Here is a 24,487-nt window from a genome sequence, read left to right on the forward strand (position 1 = left end):
ATCTAGAATCTGCTTAAATTTTGATAATGACCTTTGATGAGCTTTTGAAGTCTTATATGAAAAGAAAAGTGGGTGATATGGGGCAAACTATTTCATCCTGTATAGTTGGAAAAATGTCAAAACCATATTATGTAAAGACAAAATATCATAAAGTAATAATAAAACCACGTAACGTAATATCATAGTACAGCATAAGCCAGCTGTGGCGTTCTTGTGTTATGCTTGATGCTGGTACAACCGCCGTCCCAGGTTACACATATGTATAAACACACCACCTTCTAAATGTGCTTTTCCTGAAATTTTAAAATGAAAATCAGAAACCTGTATTTAAGCCTTTATCGTCTGTCATATTTTTTTCCGATAATTGTTTTGTCACTAGTAAATCAGGCTGTTAGGTTTGTTTTTATTTTTTTATTTTTTTTAAAAAATTTTTTACATTTTGTCATATAGGGGTTTTGATAACTGACTATACGGTATCGGTTTTGCTCACTGAAGAATGCCATATCATGACCCATAGTTCCTTAAATTCTCGTCATTTGGAATATGGTGGCTATATGTTTCAAAGGCAATCATACCACATCTCCTTATTTTGATATCAATGCAGGGAAATCAGTGTCATACTTTAAAAGTAAAGTCCCGAGACGCATCAAAAATATTTATAATGTTACAAAACTTCTAAAAATACTCCATTTCAATCAACAGTGCGTAACACTCAAGTTTAAATCTAAACATGTATTCTACCCATATAATGACTTCCGCAAAGTTGTAAATATAAAGTACTATGGAGGAGAGTATTTTACTTCTGTTGTTTAGGATAGTAGTTTTTCTTTAAGGTATTTAAATTGTGAATTCTATAAGTTTTGAGTGTACCCTTGGTACCACAAGCGTAATATCCAGATTTTGTTTAGTTCTGGACAAGTTATGAAATATATTATTCAACAATTTAAATAGATATCATGTGTGACATAAATAATACCTACCATATGATAAACATACATGCATAAAACTATACATGTATATTATACATGATCCTATTAAACGCGTACCATTCTATATACACAAGTATGATGCATTACTTTCAAAGTACGACTGTATCAATTGTAGATATACAAAATGTACAGCTACAAACAGTTCCAGATCCATGTCCAGAGTATATCTCCAGTACAACCATCGGTAAGTGAGTTTATTCTAGTTTCTTTAAGTTTACCTTCAAACATTCAACCTGATATTTGCTGGAAGTAAAGAGATAACATATAAGGTAACGGTTAGGCTTAGCAATTGTTTTGTAAAAAAAATGCTTCCTGGTCAGTTTTCAGTAAGCAAATGCGTCTCAATGTCAGCTGCAAAACAAAGTTGATTAAAGATAATGTAACTACATGTACTACATCCTATTTAAATCTATTTATTATTAATTACATATTTGTTGAAAGGGGATATGTGCACCACTGATTATGCAACAGAAGAAGATAACAATGGAGGTACAACAGAAGACAGTGTTGCACTACGTGTTGTGACACAACAAGATGGATGTGAATGTGAAGTTACATTACAGAATCAGACTAATATATATATACATTATATATGAGGAAGTATGATATGATGACAAGTGCAGCTCCAGAACAGATAGCATGTGGGCTTGCCATTAAGATAGACTACACCATACCAACAAATCTCCCAGAGACTAAGGATACAATAAATTGTACAGATGGAACAAATTCTCGCGCTATATCACTTTTGAAAAACGGAGTTCTAAATCTCAGATCTAGAATTATTGATGGTACTTTTACTAGAGGTTACTGTATTCAAATATATAGACGTAGGTATTCAATTTAAATCTTAATATTGATGATTTGATACATTGTACATTTAAATGAGGAATGAGAACATTTTCAAAACGGGTAAAAATCATTTTAGTGACTTACATTGATAAACTCTATGTTTATGATATATTTTACAAATCTCAGTATTTGCAGTTTTCTTACAGAACAATTACTTGGCGACGAACAAAGTCTGCGAATAAGTTGCAGTCAATTTCGTACAACCACACGTATTACAAAACACAAGGAGACAATGCCAGGTTAGAATTAGACTAAATAAACTTACAGAAGATAGTATTACTTAAGAAAACTTTAAGTCTAAGAATAAAAATAACTTATGAGGGGAAAAATTACAGTAACTTGCGAATTTAACATTGAGAAATGATATTCCCAGAAAAACAGGAGAACAGACACAAAAAGAACCTTCTTAACAGTTCCGAAATTGTTATATTAATGATTACATATAAATTGTCATACTATAGTGAAGAGAATGCGAATTTTGTGATAAAATTTCATTAAATTAATGTAAATACGTTTTATATATTCTCCTACATAAAAAAAAAAGATATGGTGCGATTGCAAATGAAACAACTATCCATCAACACCACAACAAAGATGTACACAATTACAGATCTTACTGTCTGTATTGCAGAACGGAGAATTTAAGGATTAATGAAAAATTCCAAGACTCTGACAATTTTAATTCTTAATATATAATGATTTATACTTGTACATTTTCCTATGTCACACGATGAATGATATCGATGTCCCGCATTTTTTCTTATTGTACTCTAAATCATTCACTAGAAACCCAACTCTTCCAATTTCAATTGAAATTTAAAATGTCCTTTTTCTTTCTTTTTAGATAACTGTGGTAATTGTTTTCTTATTTCTCATTGACTACATATTTGTTCAATTTGGAGGTAGACTTTTTCTACAAAGTGTCGGCATTCCTATGGGAACGAACTATGCGCCTCTCCTTTTCTTATTTTCATATGAGTAGGAGTTCTTCCAGACACTTGTCAAAAACAAGAAGATCAAACAAGCCAGATCATTTAATTTCGAATTCAGATATATTGATGATGTTCTTTCCATTAACAGTACAAACTTTTCTGATTGGGTTCCATTAATATGTCCCCCAGAACTAGAAATAAAAGAAACAACAGACACGGCTTCCTCCGCCTCATTTTTAGACCTATACCTCGAATTTGACATGAGCGGTCATCTCAGTACCAGAATCTATGACAACCGAGACGATTTTAATTTTGAAATTATCAATTTCACCCACCTTAGGAGCAATTTACCAACTTCGCCTGCATATGGAATATACATTTTCCAACTCATTCGGTATTCAAGAGCTTGCTGCTACTACCCAGACTTTAGAAAACGTCGCCAGTATCTGAGCAGAAAGTTGATGAACTAGGGTAATGTCTTTCCCTTTTTCAAAAAAAGTTCATCGGAAGATTCCAAGACCTTGTTGATAAATATTCCGTATCAACTTCAAAATTAATACATGATGGTCTTTAAGTATAGATTTTAGGTACTGACGTTGTTTATCATCTTAATTACGTGTTAAAGTGTTCTTTTATTTGGTCTGTTTGTTTTGTTCACACATTGTTGTCAATATAATGGAATTTTATGCGACTGTCATACAAGTGAGAGGTTTAGCTAGCTATAGCTATAAAACCAGGTTTAGTCCTTCATTTTCTACATAAGGAAATGCCTGTACCAAGTCAGAAATATGACAGTTGTTTTTTTTTCAATTGTTTGATGTGTTTGAGCTTTTGATTTTGCCATTTGATAAGGGACTTTCCGATTTAAATTTTCCTTGGAGTTTATTTTTTGTTATTTTACTTTTTTCTTCTTACAAAAAAACGGAGCTCTTAGCACACTAACGTAATCGATAAGCGAACATAAAACTGTATTACTATTAATTCATTATATCTGTTTAAAGAGCATTAATATACTTTATTTACAAACTCTCAAAATTAATCGTTGAGTTTTGTTTCGAGCAATAGTCCCTTTGTATGTGTTTTGTAGAAAATGTCATTGTAAGTTTACCAGTAATTGTTGCTGCTGCTATCGGTTGGTGTTTAACAGTATTGTTTGCCATATCAACGATCTATATGTACAGAAAGTAAATATAAACTTACGAAACTGTTTTATCTATATTTAGATCTCCCAAAACCATTAAGATCAAGACATAAGTTATTGTTTATGTTGTAACTGACAATATCTTTAAATATAGTTATTTATCATTTACCCCTTTCTACACAAACATTCCTCCATCTTCTTTAATATTTTTACCTACATTATATATATTCACAAAAGAATAAATAAATTTGGTGTATTTACTGTCTTCTGATTGGTTAAAAGTATTACCTTTATTTTCAATGTTGTCAATTTTTATGGCGACACGCACACTCTGACGTTGTGTATTCATACGCCAACATATGTGTACGTTGTTATTGTTAATATAAATCATATAAAAAGCTCTTTGAGCCTTATTTTTGATAGAAATGTATTTATAATAAATGGCTATTATTTATTTTGAATTCATCGCACCATAAAATTAATTTTTGACTCATCACATTTTACATAATCCGCTTCGCGGATTATTCAATGTGAAGAGTCAAAAATTAATTTTATGGTTCAATAAATTCAAAATAAATAATAGCCATTCATTAAATAAAATGGCAAAATAGAATGATAGTTCTGTAAAAGAGTGGCGAAATATACGAAAGGGACATTCAACCTAAGTCGAAAATAAACTGAACATAAATTTATTTTGTAGAAAATGTGTCTGTACTCCTAACAACAGAATTATTATATTTAAATTTACCTGTGTACGTTACTTTATTTTAACGCCATTTTGTCCTAGGTTAAAGTTGTCTGTTTGACATTGTTACATCTTTTTTATTTATATTGTTTTGTTTGTTTATATGTCTTTTTGATCGAGTTAAGTCATTTCAATTAGTATTTTATTGTGTGTCTTTTTATGTTGTAATGTTACACTACTGTTTCAGGTTAGGATGAAGGTTGACGGCTGTTAAAACGTTTAACCCCCCTGCATTTGTATGCACCTGTCCTAAATCAGGAGCCTGTTGTTCAGTGCTTGTCGTTTGTTCATAAGTGTTTCTCGTTTTTTATATAGATTAGACCGTTGGTTTTCCTGTTTGAATTGTTTTACACAAGTCATTTTGGGGCCCTTTATAGCTTGCTGTTCGGTGTGAGCCAAGGCTCCGTGTTGAAGGCCGTACTTGAACATAATTGGATGACCATTTTTACACGGATAAAATATTTTTAAGCCATTTTAATGTTTAAATGTATGAATTGACTAGCGCCAGATTATCTTACTATTAAATTTACTGCGTGCAGTGATCTATATAGTTATTCTCTTAGGTCAACAACATCCTGACATCTTCATATACCAAGGCCAAAGTCTGAATACATCAAAAAGACTATTCAATATTCTGGTCTAATTATTTGGAATAGTTTGTCAAATGATATAAAAGATTCAAGACATTTAGAAAGCTTTAAATTGAAATGTGCCAATCTTTTTATCACAAAACAAAATGAGTAGACACACTTGTTTTTTAGGACATTCTTACCATGCTAGTTCAACAGTCTGTTTTCATGCTTTTGTATATACATTTGTAATTGTGTACATCTCTATTGATTATTGTGTTATATGCATTGATTGTTATATGTATTGTTCATTTTAATGTGTGAAGGCCTCGTGTGAGATTAACAATTGTATGTTAAATTAGTTACCTTCGTTAAATAAAGAATTTATTATTATTATTACTTTGACCTATAATTGTTTACTTTTTACACATTACGACTTTGGTGGATAGTTGTCTCATTTGCACTCATACCACATCTTCTTATCTAAATTGATAAAGCCATGGCTATAAAAGAAAAAGACCAACAGACCAACAATAGTACACAAAACACAACATAGAAAACGAAAGGCTGAGCAAAAAGTAACCCCACCAAAACCTGGGGGTGATCTCCGGCTCTCCGGAAGGATAGACAGATCTTGCTCCACATGTGGCACCCACCGTGGTGCTCATGTTAGTACAAACCCGGTGGGAAAAGGAGGCGGGTTCTAGTTACGACATTAGGAACATATCCGCTATCGTCTGTGAAACGGATATTCCAGAACAGTCAACCAACTCGTGATGCCGTCCGAAAAATTTACGAAGGGATGATTTCATCTTGACCACTTGGAACTCTTGCTTTAATAGCTTCTTTGTGAGCAGCAACCCTCCATCAAGGAAATCATGATAGGAAATAAAAGCCCTGGAATATCGTATCAAATTGAGATATATGATTCATATGCCGGCACACAAGTTCACAATAGATATATTGATCTTAGCATAAAAGATCAATATACGTTTCAACGGTTATTATTTTAAGAAAGATGATTTTAAGATACTGTTCTTCTCAGACATGCATGTTTTTCTTTCATCATCTAAAAAGAGGCTGGTATGGCGTTGAATACCGCATTATTAATCAGTGGACAAGTTTAAACTTAAAATTACTTCTTACAATTATTGTTACGACTTGTAAAACCAATAACTTCCAAATGCCACTTCATGAATTACAATTTCAATTTCAGAAGAAATACACCACCACTAAATACTGCTATTGAACAACATACCAACCCGCAATATGAGGATTTAAGAGCATCACGGACTTCATCTTGTTACAATGAGGTTGATTTATCAATCATTATTAATGCTGAACGACATGATCATATTTGACACCCATATAGTTACTAGAATAAAGAATATGAAGGATAATGTCATTCATACACATATGTAGAGATTGATTTGGCTGACAGGAATATATAAAGGAAAATATAAAACAGATGTCGATTTTTAATGTGATAATCTGTACAAGTGACGTAGCAGCATTTACACACAAAGTTTGCAATACATAGTTTAGAACGTTGCTATTTCATAGATCTTAGCATAAAAGCATATAATTTTACAGACAATTTAATGATATTATATCAACATAAAACTATTGAATTGGTGTTGAGTATTTTTTTAATAGTTACATCCTTGACTTGAGAGGAAATAATTTATTTTGTTATCATGTAACTTCCACTTGCAAGCGGTCTTATATTTTAAATGAAGCTTGCGAAATCGATAATATTTCACATGATTTTTCTTTTAACATAAGGAGAAAAAGGTTTGAAAACTCGTGAGAATTAGATATCGTTTGATATCAACTCTCCTTAGTGTCAATAATAATAATAATATGTATTATGTTGCAATTGAATACCTCCAGTTGAAATCTAACTCTAACTAATTAAACCTATATACATCATACTTATGCAGTACAGACATATGCATGTCCCAAGTCAGGAGCCTGTAATTCAGTGGTTGTCGTTTGTTGCTGTATATCATATTAGTTTTTTGTTCATTATTTTGTACATAAATCAGGCCGTTAGTTTTCTCTTTTAAATTGTTTTACATTTGACTTTTCGGGGCCTTTTATAGCTTACTATGCGGTATTGGTTTTACTCATTGTTGAAGGCCGTACGGTTACCCATAGTTGTTAATTTCTGTGTCATTTGGTCTCTGGTGGAAAGTTGTCTCATTGGCAATCATACCACGACTTCTTATTTTTATATTAGCCACTGATATAACCATCAACGAGAGTATCAGGGAAGGTATTAGTAAGGGACATGAACTGCAGACCTCACCGAAGCACCAAAGTTCACTCCTACTGTTCTGTGAAATTTGTGTTGCTCAATCTTTCCTTGTAGTGGTTGTCTTTTCCTTTGTTTTTATTTAGACATGGTGCATATGTGTTTCGACTGTTGCTTTTACAATCTCTTTTGTGCCTTCCCTGTTTTTCCTTACGAACACATATCAAATGTGGTTCCTCTGTTACAGTATTCAAGATAAGCATTATTTATAAATTACATATTTGAGATATCTTTTTTTTCTCTCGCTTTCGAAATAAACTCTTACTCAAACAGATGTAAAAATGAAGTGTGATGCGATGCTTCATTGATCTTCATTGGAAAACCGAAATATATATGATTCAAAATGTAGAAGAAACATTTGTTCAACTAGAAGCTCAAATATACTATTCAAACTTTTATTTACAGAGATAAGATTTTTAATATACGCCTGTTATAAGTTTCGTCTACCTTAAACTCGCCCAAACCATCCATTGAAAGCTATATATCTAGCATGATATACGTACCAGTATGGAAAACCTCAGTATATGGGATCACATTTTGATTTTTGTTTTTGAAGAAAAATGTTACAAACTCTACTATCTATTTCTTTTTTCCTTTGCGTTAATGTGTTAAACATTTTTGCGATCCAGGTCTGGTCGGTCACATTTATTCAGTTAATGGCGTTTTTATCTTCCTTGTTGTTTAAGGAGAAAGTTTAAGACTAACCCTGAATAAGTTTTATAAGATGAAGAAAAGAATGCTCCACATCTTTTCCATTTAAATGTTCTTATATGTGTAGAAAATGTTTTAAATTCGTCCAAACCTAACAGGTATATTATATTTCAATCATCGATAAACAAAATTATTTGAAGGGATTCACCTATACGCTTTGTAAGGACAGCATTGTGGTTACGACAATTTGAACAATGACAACTTCCGCAAATTAAAATACATAAATATAATTGACATAATTTGGCGTAAACACATTAATGGAGAACATTTCGTTTCGGATTTTAAGGATTTGTATATTTGTGTGCTCAACAGGTAAATAGAAATGTCATATTTGGTTTTATTAACATACTGAGAAGTTTGATTAAAAGGGTTCAGTAAGTATTTTCTATATATAGAGCAGGAACCTGCAACGTTGAATTCAATTCAAAAACATAATTGGCATAGGTATCAACAAACTGCAAGGTTTTTATGCTTTATATTTTATAAGTAAGTAGTTGATAACTCAAAATACAGAATTTAACGATATTAAGACATATATTATTCATCATGATCTAGTAGCTTAATTGTCAAGTATAAAACATGCCGAGAAATACCTGGATATATGTTTGATAAGAATTTAATCGCAAGCAGTTTATTGTTGTCTATATATTTCAACGTGTAGTCATAAATATACGGATAAGTTCTTTAATGATCAAATAAATGAATTAACTAATTTAGCAATACAGATTTTTTTATTTAGACTTATAGTATTTTGTTTACATTTGAATAAATGAAGATGTGAAGTAAACGTCAACAATAAAACAACCCAATACCCCTTAATCATAATGTTTATAGTAACATGATCATTTAGAGGTCAGAAGAATAAATCGGCTAGATAATACATGCATTGAATTCGATTTAGTATTTATTACAACGTCAGTTTCTGTCTTAAAATAACATTTACATGTCAATTAGCTATCGCATTTTGCTTACCATTTACTAGAGTAAAAATCGAAGGGTTTGATTGCCCTTTGGTATCTTCCACTGTTTTTTATACATGAAAGATAGCAGGTTAACACTCGGAAATCATAAGTCAATTAAAAACAGACAACACCATGGCAAAAAATAAAACGACGAGACAAACGACAATAACAAAACATTACACAGAAAATTGAAAAATTACGCACAATGAATTAACTACACAAAATAAAAACTGGGGTTGACCTAAGGTGCTTCAGAAGGGTTATCAGTTCCCGGTCCACATTCTCCCTTACCAATTGGTAATAAATAAAATAATTTTGGAATGTAAACATGTCAAATTCAATTGTAGAACTTCAAAATGTTCAGCTATTATCAGGACCAGAACCATGTCCAGATATTGCCCACAGTACAACCATCGGTAAGTGATCAAATTGTTGTTTACAATAAATAACCTTTTTTAAGATATTTGCTGTTCTGCTAATTGGTATGCTTTGGTTTAAGATTGAAAAAAAAAAATTCTGTTAAGGATTATTTGTTATCACTTCTTTCAATGCAAGCAGATGGGAATGATATGCAGAAAATTGAAAGTTTATGTTCTTCTTTCGATTTATCATTTCTCTATTTTCTTTCTTTTTCGAAGCGGATATGTGCACCACTGATTTTGCTAGTGAAGATTCGAAAAACGGAGGCACAACAACAGACAGTGTTGCGTTACGTGTCATGACCAAACAAGATGGATGTACATGTGAACTTAGTTTACAAAATCAATATAAGATGCACACTGTTTACATGAGAAAGTATGATTTACTGACAAGTGCAGCTCCAGAACAGGAGGCATGTGGACTTGCCATTGACATAGACTATACCAGTCCAAAAACTATTCCAGAGAATAAGGCTTCAATTGAATGTACAAAAGGAACAAATACACGCTCTGTTTCACTTCCACAAAAAGGAGTTATATATCTGAGATCTAGAACTATTGGTGGTAATTTCGTCAGAGGATACTGCATACAAATATATCGACGTATGTATTTCGAAATATTTGTGTTTCTTATCTGCAGAAATTGAATGTGAGATAGAAAAATCGGAAATACACATGTAACTGTTAGCTTCAAATGACACAAATATTGTAATTGAGGATGAACATTTTGGTAATGAAACGTATTTTGGAAATATTGCATATGTCAAAATGTAGGAAGATACTGAGGGGTCAGCTAAAAATCAGAAGGCTATGTTCGGACAGAAAAATATAACGAATCCATAAACAACTTTGATTAGCCACAAAACTGTAAGCAGTTCTTGTTCTTATTAAGCGAATCTCTGACTTGATGTGATTTTGAACTTAAATAAAAAAATAAAGATAAAAAAAAATACTAATAATAATGATAAAACAAGAACAAACACACAGAAACTTTAAAATTGTATAAAGTTTTCAAATAACATAAAAAGAATATATAAAAATTACCAAAAATATTAGACAGTACGATAGATCATCAGTTACAACCGACTTCTTTACGAATACAGACAACACTAACAACACATGGCCCAGATTGTCTGACTTGCATTGCTACATTGCTACAGGCAAAAAAATAAGGTCAGGTTGAGTTAGCTTTACACAAACCTCATATTTGCCTTTCTAAACTATATGTTGTTTACGTAAAACATAATGGGTTTCGTGTTACTTAGTCTTTAGTTTTCTATGTTGTGTATTGTAAACTGCTGTCTTTAGGTTTTGCTTTTGTTTTTGATTTTTTGGTTTTTTTTTGCCATGGCGTTGTCAGATTATTTTCGAATTGCCAGTTTAAATGTACCTTTGTTATCTTTTGCCTCTCTTATACATAAGAAACCTAACACAGTTCTACTAACAACAGTTTTACCACTAAATTGATCATGTAATAAAAGACGGAACACGATTTTGAAAGAAAGGCCAAAATGTGCACACTTCTACTTGAAAATGCAATGGTACCAATATTGTACTTACAAGTGTCATGAACTATCATCAAATTATTTAATCAGCAGTATTTCCACGATACAAGTATGTATTTATAACTGTTGTCTAGCATCCTAAAAGAAAAACTCAATGTAATTAATCGTTTTGTCTATTTCAAAACAAAACTAACATAGAAATTTATTTTCAGATCATATAACTGGCGGAAACGTAGGCATACAAATTAACTGCAGTCATCCTAATAAGCAAACAACGCAACAGGACAAGAATAATTCAAGTAAGGCTAAATGCAAATTTTTTTTGAAAATGACAAACATACTTTTCATGCGCTTATCCTCTCTAGCTTACATCACTAAGATAATTATCGCTGTTTTTTGTTGTTATTGCTTACTTTCTTTCAGGAAAATACGTCATGCTCCACGCATTTCAAAGCTATTTCCTAAAAATGTTGCAAAAAAAAACACGCTAGAAAATCGTTACAAGTTTGATTTTCTGAAGCAAAACAATTTGTTTCAACTGATATGATGGCGACTAGAGTATATGATAATAATCCATTACCGCATTACAGAAAGCCAACTAAAAGACCGAATAATACAAATTTCAAAATCTGAAACAATGCAGATTTTAAAATATAAAGTATGATGCAGTTGTATATTCGTACACCATATCACCTGTCACAATTCAATAATGCACCAAAACACTTGGAGACGTTTTATCTGGAACGCCACAGCTGTCTTATGTGGAACTCTGATATTACGTTATGTTGTTCTATTATTACTTGATGATAGTTTGTCTTTACATAATATGGTTTTGACATTACGTAATGATGTTTTGATATAACTCAATATGGAATAGTCATTACTTAATGATATTCCGATTTTACATGGTATGGTTTCGTATTGACTTTATATAGTTTTGTTATTACTCGATGTGGTTTCACCATTATTTAACGTGGTTGTGTCATTAGGCAATGTGGTTTTAACATTACTTGATGTGTATGTGACTTAACGTAATGTAGTTGTTTCATTACATGATGTGGTTTTGTTATTTCGTAATGATGAATTGTCAATTCTTTATATGGCTTTAACATTACGTAGTGATGTTTAAAAATTTTACGATTTTACACTGCATGTGTTTGTTTCAGTATTTGATGTGGTCATGTCATTCTTTGATGTTGTTATCCCATTACTACTACGAGGTAAAACCACGTGACCATTTGGGAAAAAATATGTTCTATTTTTAGACCGATTTCCATATGTCGTTTGTGTAATGCGCTTTGGATGAGTACCGCTATCCATTAAGTTAAAGTTCAAATTAAAGTTCAAGTTGTTGTTTATAGTTATTTGGTATGAAAAAGGGGAACGACAGACAAAATTAAGAAAAAAGTACTAAAACATTTACAGTAATTCGGACATAAGGGGGATATCCCAAAACCACTTGCCGGTTTTTTCTTAGTTTTCAAATGGAAGCAGTATTATAATGAGTTCGTAATTGATTCCAAGCGACAAAGCATCAATTCTATAAAATAAGAATTCTCCGGGTTTTTTTTTAACGTGTATGTTCATTTGAACATATGAATATTAAACTTTTATTTTTATTAATTGCAGATATACCACGCACTAATTGAAAAAAAAATAATTGAAATACATCTGTTTCAAGGGTGACGACGGATAGGTTCCAGTTGTCGTAACCACAATCCCGTCATCTTTTCCTCGAATGTAAACTACCAAATAAAACCAAATCACTTGGTTTGTACTTTTACGAATAACACGACGGGTGCCACAAATTGAGCAGAATCCGCTTACTCTTCCGAAGCACCCGAGATCACGCTAATGGATTTATGTTACCCAGTCATACTGATCTATTGAGTTGAGCCAATCAAAACTGTCCTTACATTTTCTTCTTATGCTGTGCTATTATACACTAGATTAGGTTAGGGTTTAGAGCTGACATACATGTTAAACTCCGCCGCGTGCACTTTCTTTAAATGCCTGCCCCAAGCCAGGAGCCTGTAGTTCAATGGTTGTCGTTGTTTCATGTGTGTCATATTTGTTTTTCGTAGATTGTTTAGCTATAAATTAGTCCGTTAGTTTTCTCGTTTGAATTACTTCACATTTTCACGTGGTAGTCTTTTGTGGTCGACTATACGGTGTGTTGAAGGCTGTTCGGTTGCCTATGATTGCTTGCATCCACTGCATTTAAACTATGTTGGATAATTTTCTCATTGGCAATCACACCACATCTAACTTTATTTCAATTTCTATGTTGTGTTTTGTATGCTGTAAAATTGTTTATCTTATGTACGCATACCTACCCATGAACCCTCTTTTCGCAAGCTCAAGCAAAAGCCCTTGATCCGCGATAAAAAAAAAATAGAACTCATATTAGATAACTCGAATTTCAACTCTAAATCTTAATCTAAATGAGACTCAAATAAGGGTTTACCTCGAACTCTACGTCAAAAGGTGACTCAAATTCAAAGTTGAAGTCGAATTATAATTCGGAACTCTATCTTTAAATGTGACTCAAACTCGAAGTTCAACTCGAAACTTGGTATGTGGTTGAAAGTTGTCTCATTGGCAATCATACCACATTTCTTTATTTCTATATAAGGTTTTTTTTTAAATGCATTAAATATTACCGAATTAAACTGTTTTGACATGATAAATTTGTAAACCTCCATGAATTGTTATAAAACTTGTATAGGAGTTATTCTTCAAGATCAAGATAAAAGCATCTACAGAAAAAACATTTTTTCCCCAGTTAAGTGTACCGGTTAATGTACAGTCAGTCAACATTACGATTTTACACTGACAGCAGAATTATCAGGTGCGACACAGGGTTAAAAAGATTCTTTAATTTCTTTATTAATTTACAGCTTCCATTTGAGAATTAAGGAAAAAACGGTAGGACCAAATGGTTTGGGGATGTCCCCCTTATGTTTGAATTACTGTTAATTTTTTAGTACTTTTTTTCTTATTTTTGTCTGCCGTTCCTCTTTTTCATACCAAATAACTATAAACAACAACTTGAACTTTAATTTGAACTTTAACTTAATGGATAGCGGTACTCATCCAAAGCGCATTACACAAACTACATATGGAAATCGGTCTAAAAATAGAACATATTTTTTCCAAAATGGTCACGTGGTTTTACCTCGTAGTAGTAATGGGATAACCACATCAAATACTGACATGACCACACCAAATACTGAAACAAACACATCATGTACATTTGTAAGGTAAAATCGTCAAATTTTGAAACATCATTACGTAATGTTAAAGCCATATAAAGAATTGACAAATCATCATTACGAAATAACAAAACCACATCATGTAATGAAACAACTACATTACGTTAAGTCACATACACATCAAGTAATGTTAAAACCACATTGCCTAATGACACAACCACGTTAAATAATGGTGAAACCACATCGAGTAATGAAAAAACCATATCAAGTCAATACGAAACCATATCATGTAATATCGGAATATCATTAAGTAATGACTATTTCATATTGAGTTATATCAAAACATCATTACGTAATGTCAAAACAAAATTATGTAAAGACAAACTATCACCAAGTAATAATAGACTAACATAACGTTACATCAGAGTTCCACATAAGACAGCTGTGGCGTTCCATAGTTTTACTGTATCCATACGTGGTTTGTGCTAAACTACCTTTTACAGCTAGTTTTGATTATCTATGAAGTAAATACAACATAAAATATAGGTTCTTGATCATTTTTGTTTTGTCAACTGTGTGTTTTGTAAATTTGTATCATGACTTAACACACCATTTACGTTCTTGTTTGAAGTAAAATTTCAAACTGGTAAATTCAATATCTGCAACTTATTTGATCAATATGTAAATTTAGAAAAACAAAAATTAGGAAGGAATGTATAAATAGTACAAAATTCAAGTATGTATTGTAGATACAGATTCAACCCTGTATATTGCCATCGGTGTAGGATCTGTTGTTGTGGTGATCGCTTTGTTTGTAGTAGTAGCTATTATAATTATCAGGTAAGAGGTAAAGGAATTTCATTTTAGATTTAGAAGCCAGGTCCAGTCACTACAACTAGGTATAGACATGTTGTTTTGTAACATTAACTTTAACTGCAAAATTTATCAAATATTACAAAATTTTACATTCTCGTTGTCTTATAATTTCTATATATCCACATCAAAGTAATATAATATAGATTTAAAACAAACAAACATTGTTTTATCATTTTGTTAAAGGTTTCCATAGATCTGATAAATTATTACTTTATTTGTAATGTCTACATCCGAGATACAATTTACTTTTACGAAAAACAAAATATTCTTTGTTATAATTTGCAAAAATTGTTTTTCGAATGGTTTGTATGGTATAACTATGTTACGAGTCTGCAAACTATTCGACTACATTTCAAATGTAGTATGAGGGCCTTCCGTCATCGTGTCCATTCGAAATGGTTGAAAATTATTATTAAGATTAGTGCAAAACTTAAATATACATGAATGTAAAGCTGCGTTTATAGAAAAAAAAAATGAAAAACATAACAAGTGTATAAATATAGCAGACAATCAACTCATATATCTTTAACATAAAAGTTTCAAAATGACAAAAACAAGATGTTATTTGGACTTATACCTCGAATTTGACATACACGGTCATCTCAGTACCGGAATCTATGACTAACGAGACGATTTTAATTTTGATATTATCAATTTCCCCCACCTTAGTAGCAAGATACCAACTTCACCTGCATATGAGATATACATTTCCCAATTTATTCGGTATTCAAGAGCTTGTAGCTGCTACTCAGACATTGTAAACCGTCACCAGTGTCTGAGCAGAAAGTTGATGAACCAAGGGTATGTCAAAGAACGTCTCGTCCTTTTTCTAAAAACGTTCATCGGAAGATACCAAGACCTTGTTGATAAATATTCCGTATCAACTTCATAAATAATACACGATGGTCTTGAAGTATAGATTATGAGTACTGACGTTGTTTAACATCTTAATAACGTGTTATAATATTCTTTTATTTGTCTTTTTGAATATTACTTTTACTGTTTAGTCTATATTTGGTGATATTCATTTGACGTGGCTCGGTACTTATACATTCCGTCATTGTGCTATTGTGCAATGGTAAATTTTTGTACTCCTGTCTTTCATTTTTGCTTATGTGCTTTGTCTATATGCCTTTTTGTGTTTCTTTGTTACATATTTGTTTGTTTTTATAGTGATTATGATTATAACACTATGTTGACTGTTGTACCCCTATTTTGACATTTTTACCTATTATGTCTGTTTGTTTTGTTCACACATCGTTGTCAATATAACGGAATTTTATGCGACTGTCATACAAGTGAAAGGTTTAGCTAGCTATAAAACCAGGTTTAATCCACCATTTTCTACATAAGAAAATGCCTGTACCAAGTCAGGAATATGACAGTTGTTTTGAATCTTTCTCGGGGTTCGGTATTTTTGTGATTTTACTTTTTACATATACAGAACATGCACACATGACAGTTTAAAGTACTATATTAATTATTTTTTTATCGATCTGAAACATCTCTCTTTTAATCTTGTCCAGGTTTGGTTATCTCTTTAATTGATTTTTCCAATATTTTTGTTTTGGAAAAATTCACAGGAAAGCCAGACATAATTGATTTGTCGTTAATTTTGTTTTTCATTTAATATGTTCTTTATTTTTTTTTGCAATTTCTTTAGGCGAAAAAGCAATGAAAACAAGTATAAAAACCAAATTCAACCTGATAACGAATGCACTGATGATGATTCGGACGGATTGAAATATAATACATTATACAATGCATCTGAACAACAAGACATCATGGAAGAAGATTATCATACAGTTGATTTGGAAGGGAAACAAAATAGAACTGGAAGACATACCTTTGATGGCGACTACAGTGCAGTCGATGGAAACTATAGCTCCATTGATATAGTTAATATGCCTGCGAAGGATGGCTCAAAAACCGACTATAAAATTAAGTCAACATCTACTACCACAAGTAGATCAGAAACACAACGAACTGAGGAAGACACGAGTAATAATGTGAAACACGTGACTCCGATTGCTGAAGGTAATGATGTAGAGTATGCTGTTGTTGACAAAAGCAGAAAAACTGACAAAAGCGTAAAACATATTACTGCTCCAACTGATAGCAATGTCGAGTATGCTGTTATTGATAAAAATAAAATGCATCAATAATAAAGCTTACTTGTCTTTTATTACTCTTGTAGCCTCTTCACACAATTCATTATACTGACGAGTGCTTTTACATATCAGCAGAATGACAAATAGTTAACAACAATAAGTCACCGTACGGCCTTCAAAAATGAGCAAAACTCATACCGCATAGACAGCTATAAAAGACCACGAAATGACAAATGAAAACAATTCAAACGAGAAGATTAACGGACTCATTTATATACAAAATAATGAACGAAAAACAAATATGATATACAGCAACACACGACAACCACTGAATTACAGATTCCTCACTTGGGACAGGCACATACATAATGTGGCAATATTAAACTAGTTTGAAGGCGCCAACCCTCCCCTAGCGTGGGACAGTGGTGTAACAGTACAACATAAAAAAAAAAAACCGTTGAAAAGGGCTTAACTCATCAGATTGATACAAAGCAGCTAGATATTTAACAATTTGCACACACCGGACGTGGCAGGGTATTTATACATCCCCACAACAAAAAAGACACTAAGTACAGATCTGAGAGAACTCGCAGTTACTGACCAAAAAAACAAAAAAAAAACAAGTAAAAATAAAAATCAAGTATTGCTGATTTTTTTTTAACATGGATTTGTATTTTGTATTTTATCACTGAATATCCTGAATATTAATTTTGTATTGTATCCAAAGGGTCAGGTGAGATATACTCATCACTTGGTCTCCATTAACGTTACAAAAATCTTTTCCTCTGAAACTACTGGGCCAATAAAAGCCAAACTTTGCCACAATCATCCATGTGGTATCTAGTTTCCAAATTGTGTCTATGTCTGTCAACCAACATGGCATTTATTTTTTTTGTGTTTTAGTCTAATGTCTTAACAACAATAGTAGATAGATCGACAATTTAAAAAGCCGAAATGATCAACAAGACAAGTTCTACATATTAGTATAATAGCCATCATCGTCAGTCGACTCCTTTTGTGGAGTTATTGCTCTTTGGTGAAGATTTTTGCCAATTTTTTTGTGTTTTTGACTATTATTTCGAAAACTAGAATAGATAGATCATTGTAGACACTTTTAATAGCAAAAATGATCAATAAAACAAGATCTTCAAATGAATCAATATGGCCAAAATCGTCAATTAACTTCTTAATGGAGTTCTTCCACTTTAATGACGATTTTTACTAATATTTCGGGTTTTGTCTATTATCTTGAAAGCTATAAAGTATAGCTGTAAGCAAAAACATGATCAGCAATGCAAAATCAACATTAAAGAGATTTTTGTCTTGAATTCTATTCTCGTCTACAATGTAGGAGAGCGTCCATTGTTGAAGATGTACATAAACCTAGGTAAGCGACATAAGCTCTTTAAAGCCTCTAGTTTGTTTTAGAGCAATTATTACTGAAAAAAATCCTGACAGTCACATTTTTGGTATGCAATGAATACCAAGCTGAAGTGATCATTAGCATGGCATTGCCGCACGGACTATGTTAGGATACTCAAACATTCTTCTTAAATATACAGATCTGGGCTATTAATTGTTCAAATTTATGAGCTTTGTTTTTACCTTGTTGCTTTAATATAGCAAACCACATGTCTGTATTTTTACAATATAAATAATCTGTGAAAAGCCGATTTGTCAAATATCTAATCAAAACATTTGACCCGCCATTACCTTTAAATGTTTTGCTTGTTTGGTGCTTTTTGATAGATTGGACGTGCTTTATAAATTCTAAATTTTGGTGCACATATTTAACTGTTGTATCTTGTAGTAGAAATGTAAAAAGATTAACAATTGTGTCAATAAATGGACAGCATATAGATTAGTAATAAGAAATCCGCTCAAATTCATGCTAGGAGATATGTAGTGATGTGTGAGTTTTATCCCAATGTCGAAGGCATCACTATTTTTGGGTTTTGGTTTTGTCAAGTGCATTCAGGAATTATACGTCATTAATTAAGGTCCCGAAAGAGGATAGCTAAATATATATCCTCGTAATTTCCAAACACATGTCTCTTCTTTAATATTGTTTGGTGACAATATTTGAGACAAACGTTCTCAGCTCATACTAGGAAATGACCGATATATCAAAGGAAAGCGCGTGCATTTAAAAAAAATTAACTAATATGATCACATCTACTGCGAGCTGTAGATTGCCTTTGACATCGACAACATATTGATTATCATGTCAATATGAGTACCAACAATCCAACTGATCTAAGTTGTATGCCAATTTAACTCCTACTGCACTTTACATTTGCACAGGTTTAATTGTATTCTGACCTCTATTTAGTCAATTATACCACACAATTAATTTTTACTTTAGTATTTAAAAAGGTACACTTCGTAGATTATATTTTTCAAACGAAGACGGTGGGGTTAAACATACAAAGTGTCACGGTTCCAATATTCACGAGGTTGTCGACGAACCTTGTTCGCTCCTTTTTTTGGATCCTGTGATTCCCTCAGGTTTTATTCATACATTTGTACTTTGATTTGTATCTTCGAAATGGATTTATGTCATTTGACATCGATAAACTAAGTCTCAAATCTCGAAATATCAGAGATGACATCTTATTGAAGTCTTTTCCGCTTGATGAATTTTCACCAAAAACAACACATTGCTGGAATTCATTATGTCATCCTTCCACCGTCCATCCCGTTTAAGATGAGGTTTGTGTCAATTCTTCGGTTATAGTGTTTGCCCTTTTTCTTCTTCTGTGCATTGTTTTTCGGACTTTGTATTGTATTTCCGTCTTTTAATGCATCAGCCACAAATAAGCAGCGGAATATTGTAATCTAACAAGAAACCTTTGAACAGCAACAGCAGCAGCAGTAAAACCCCGAAAACCAGGGGCCCTCAAAGAGTGTACCGAGTGCGCCTGGAGCAGCAAAAAGCCATTCCCTTACAAAATCACAAGGATAATTTTAAGCTCTTAGGATTCTTGCAAAAAGCATGATCAATCACTATCACTATAACCACCACCAACAAACATGACAATTACTGCACATGAAAATAGTATACAGGTGAGGAAAATGGGAAAGACAGTTAAGCTTCTCTTAACAAAATTTGAACCTTTATGTTCCGTACACCGGACATGACAACGCGGAACTCATTACAAGAAAACTCATTACAAGAATATCAAGGCGGAATGTAAGCATCTCCTTGTAGTATTGATATCATTAATATGCTGATGTTTAAATTTTGCTTAACTGTTCAATCCGGCTGCTTCAACTGTTACTTTCTTTTACGACCACACATTACAAGCAAATTGAAAATGAAATATCTGATATCATCAATAGTAGTCACATTTCACGTGACGATTTACCAAGAATAAACCGTCCCTCGAAGATATCGAAAAAATTTAACAATCTAAACATAGGGAAAAACAAAGGAAGAAATTTCAAAGAGATTAAGTTCACACTGTTCCTTCACATCAGCATATTAATGATATCAATACTACAAATACTATGGCCCCTAGAAAAAGAAAATTTAAAAGACGGAAACAAAAAAATGAAAGTATTGTTGTGAAAGGTTCCCAATTAGCATGAGTTCGAATCCCGGCGAGGGAAAAACAAAAATTTGATTCCGCAAACTTGCAGATTTAACATAGTTGTGCTGATATTTAGAGTAATTATGAATATAATATGTGTTTTCAGCTATGTATCACCTTCACTGGTGATCCAATAGATGGATCTGTCGTAGAGTTGTCACTTGTTTAGACGTACTTATAAATATATATATATATATATATATATACAAGCAAGTCTAAATTTAAAACAACGTTCAATCCTATGATTGCGTTGGATAAAAACCGCAATTGTTATACGTGTGCATGCATAACAAATTTCTTGGTAGAGGGGTCTAAATACAGCACAAACAACATTTTCCAAAAGACCAAAAAAGTGAAAAAGTATATTTTAACAAAACGCATTTGACTAGCAGGTCGAACAACGGATGTTCTTAAACCCTGCTGACTGCCATGGCGATTGCCAAATAAACGGATCACTAGATGTAACTATCCGGATTTCGACAATTAATGTCTCTTCAGTGATGTTAGGAATCGAAACGGTGTTTGGAAGGCCATATAATTTACCTCAATTTAGGATAGACTCCTGAATTTTAAAGAGTCGATATAGGATGAACGGATTATATAAACCCGAAGGCAAATATAATACAAGCCCAAACGAAAAAATATAAACAAGTCTAAATTGAAAACAACGTTCAACCCTATGAATGCGTTGGATAAAAACCGCAGCTTTTATACGTGTGCATGCATAACACATAAGAACTAAGGTTTAAAATGTTAATGACATGAAAACAGTCTATTTTTAAAATAAAAGATATGAAAACTTGATGGTGCAGAGCTGTGGCACCGACTACTGCGGCATTTGTGGGTCCTCAATGTTCTTCATCTTAGTAATTTATTGTGCCTTTTTAACTTTTATGATTCAAGCGTCACTGATGAGTCTTTTGTATATGAAACGCCCGTCTGTCGTACAAAATTTTAATGGTATCTATAATGTGTTTATTTCTAGTTTTCTTGTATTTGAACCTGTTATTGCAACATTTGGATTTACATGCACATTTGAAAAATATAATCAAAGCTGTAAATTCACGACCACTGTCTCTTTGCGGTATATAGGGTGCACTAAAAATTGTAAAAATCAATTAATTAAAAGTCATCTCTTATAATCAGATTTTGATGTAAGAGCTCTATTGTTACAAAATTTTGTTAGGTAATCGTGTTACACCATAAAATATTTATATCTGCAATCTGATATTTTTGGGAAATCCATTTAGTCAACATGTCCTCTACTGTTAAAATCTTTGGATAAAAAAGGGTTTAACTACTACTCCCATCCTTATTTGCCTTTTCTTACAATTTTCTCAAAGAGAAAAAAATGGTAATGTATAATCACGGGAAATTTTTGCACATCTAAAATTATTTTGTTTTGTCATACTGTCTCAGGTGTCATAGCCTGTTTCTCTGTATACATTTTCCAAAATACCACACAGTTTCTTTATAGCAACAAAAGTTTTGAAATTTTCCCCATCATTCTCCTTTACTTTAGTTATTAACCTATGAATGTATATTAATATTTCGAATATGTATTTTTTTAAATACCATCAATTAAGAAAAATCCATCGAACGTACATGTACTTTGGAAGATAAAACAAAAATCAAAACAATTCACTTATTGCCTGACATGATAGTCGACAAAAGCTGAAAAATATTCATCAGATTTAAGGAAATAATCATAATGCCTGAAACTTTCAGGCAATAACTTAATGCCTAGGCGTAAGCTTAAAGCCTCGGATTTAAGCTTAATGCATAGGCGTTAGCTTAAAGCCTATGATTTAAGCTTAATGCCTAATTACACTTATTGACGCTCGCTAACATAGATATAACTGCAGTCGCTGTGTTCATGCTGAAAAACTATCCTAAATGTAAAAAATGGTGCGTCCGAAGCCCTTTTATGGATGACACTACATCAGGAACGATAGAATCCAATTGCTAATTTCAAGGATGTATATGGTTTGCATACCTGAACAGCTAAATGATCAAAAGAATAGCCACATCATCTGAGGTCATCGAACTAAGGAAATAGGAATCTTTCTTCTTTATGATTTTTACATTTATCAACGGAGAATTAATTCAGTCCGATTTTATATATATTTTTCTATCAAAGGCACTTTCAAATTATTGTGTATAACATGTGACTTGATTTTATTGACGTTAATACATCTTTAGAAGTCTCTGTTTCATTTTAAATTAATATAAAATATATTTATCAAAATTATGTGCACTGGTATGTAAACATTACCATATGTATTTGTTTTGTTTCTTTAATCATAAACTTTAAATATCTGTTTATCAACAACAGTATTTTCCTTGTTAAAAATTATTAACTGAACGGACTTAGCACTCGATGTTCACTCCTCATTGACACTACACGAGTCACACTAAGTAAGCAGTCACAACTTATCCTTCCGGGGCATATTCTGTGTTCAACCCCGGTTGCATTTGAGTTCATTTGAACAATCTTTAGTTTTTTTCTGTGTCAATGAAAGAAGATGCCAGGTGTCCGTCAATGAAACAGTAACCCAAAACCAAAATAACATTTGGATGTCTAGAAGCATCATGCAGTATTCAACAATAGACGGACGTTTTTAGAATAGATTAAGCTTTATATAGTAAATTGTTAGAAAGTATAAAAAAGCTAACGTCATATAGCATCAATATTATTAAAATATTTTTGCATTATTGGCTTCATAGTTTTTAGGTTTAAGCTTTTCTGCTGAAGGAAATCAAGGAAAACACTTCAGACGCACGCATCAAATAAATAAAATGAAATTTTCTTATCGAACCCTGGGTCAATACCGCTTCTGTTTGACTGATTGTCCCGTTGGTATCATTAGATAAGTAATCAGTGATTCAGTACTGTCGACGTGATTTATAACATATCTGTATAGAACTCAGCGTTGATCAATTTAAAAATGATTACAAAAATGAGGTTCTAACTCCATTTTGGTATTTCTTCACGTTTTTGAACCACACGACCAATATCATTCTTGTTTCGTCATGTAAGATAATGCAAAATTGCTTTGATTGAAACTAAGAATTTATTTTGGTAAAAATGTAAGAAGATTATAGTAAAAATAACAACACTATGACTAAAAGGAAACAGACGTTAAGCCAAACAATAAATCGTTCCTAGAAACTACAAATCGTTGATAGCTCCGGTTCAATTCATTCTCAATTTTTATCAAATGACACAAAGGGCAAAAAAAAAAACGTAAAATGAAGAAAAACAGTCAACACCATTGCTAAAAAAAAATGACAAAAAGATTAACTCAACATTAAAATACTACAAAAAACTTTATGAGTCAACTAACCCTTGTGAAAATGATGTTGAAACGTATATTAAAGAAACAGAATTACCAAAAAAGCTTCAAGACTCAGATAGTAATCAATGTGAAGGGAAGTTACAGAAACTGAATGCACAGATGCAATATTTAAAATGAAGCTAAATAAATCCCCAGGTCTTGATGGGCTGACAGTAGAATTTTATAAGCAATTTTGGAAGAGTTTTAAAAATATT

At 32.1% G+C, this 24,487-nt stretch overlaps 2 protein-coding genes across 4 annotated transcripts in view; both read left to right on the top strand.

Moving 5' to 3' along the window:
- The first annotated feature begins 716 nt into the window (after positions 1 to 716).
- On the top strand, positions 717 to 6,834 carry LOC127725213 (uncharacterized). 3 transcript variants are annotated; one of them, XR_007992864.1, is made up of 6 exons: positions 717 to 833; positions 1,105 to 1,173; positions 1,431 to 1,816; positions 1,985 to 2,077; positions 2,683 to 3,954; positions 6,442 to 6,834. XR_007992864.1 is itself a non-coding variant. In XM_052232067.1 (5 exons), exons 2-5 carry the CDS (start codon positions 1,582 to 1,584, stop codon positions 6,584 to 6,586), a joined length of 570 nt encoding a protein of 189 aa, XP_052088027.1. In that variant the 5' UTR covers positions 717 to 833; positions 1,431 to 1,581; the 3' UTR covers positions 6,587 to 6,834. The 3 variants fall into 3 exon arrangements, 1 of the variants encoding a protein (XP_052088027.1); XR_007992865.1 differs by lacking the exon at positions 2,683 to 3,954; XM_052232067.1 differs by lacking the exon at positions 1,105 to 1,173 and having other exon boundaries at positions 3,858 to 3,954.
- A 1,464-nt stretch (positions 6,835 to 8,298) lies between these two features.
- Positions 8,299 to 24,487, top strand: part of LOC127725216 (uncharacterized) — a 153,933-nt gene continuing 137,744 nt past the window's right edge. Inside the window, exons 1-5 of the mRNA XM_052232073.1 lie at positions 8,299 to 8,565; positions 9,563 to 9,631; positions 9,854 to 10,237; positions 11,352 to 11,438; positions 15,104 to 15,194. Coding sequence (XP_052088033.1) covers positions 8,511 to 8,565; positions 9,563 to 9,631; positions 9,854 to 10,237; positions 11,352 to 11,438; positions 15,104 to 15,194 — 686 coding nt within the window. The 5' untranslated portion in view covers positions 8,299 to 8,510. The remainder of the gene's footprint in view (positions 8,566 to 9,562; positions 9,632 to 9,853; positions 10,238 to 11,351; positions 11,439 to 15,103; positions 15,195 to 24,487) is intronic.

This window comes from Mytilus californianus, unplaced genomic scaffold (genome assembly GCF_021869535.1).
Source record: "Mytilus californianus isolate M0D057914Y unplaced genomic scaffold, xbMytCali1.0.p SCAF_15, whole genome shotgun sequence".
NCBI classification, from domain to species: Eukaryota; Metazoa; Mollusca; class Bivalvia; order Mytilida; family Mytilidae; genus Mytilus; species Mytilus californianus.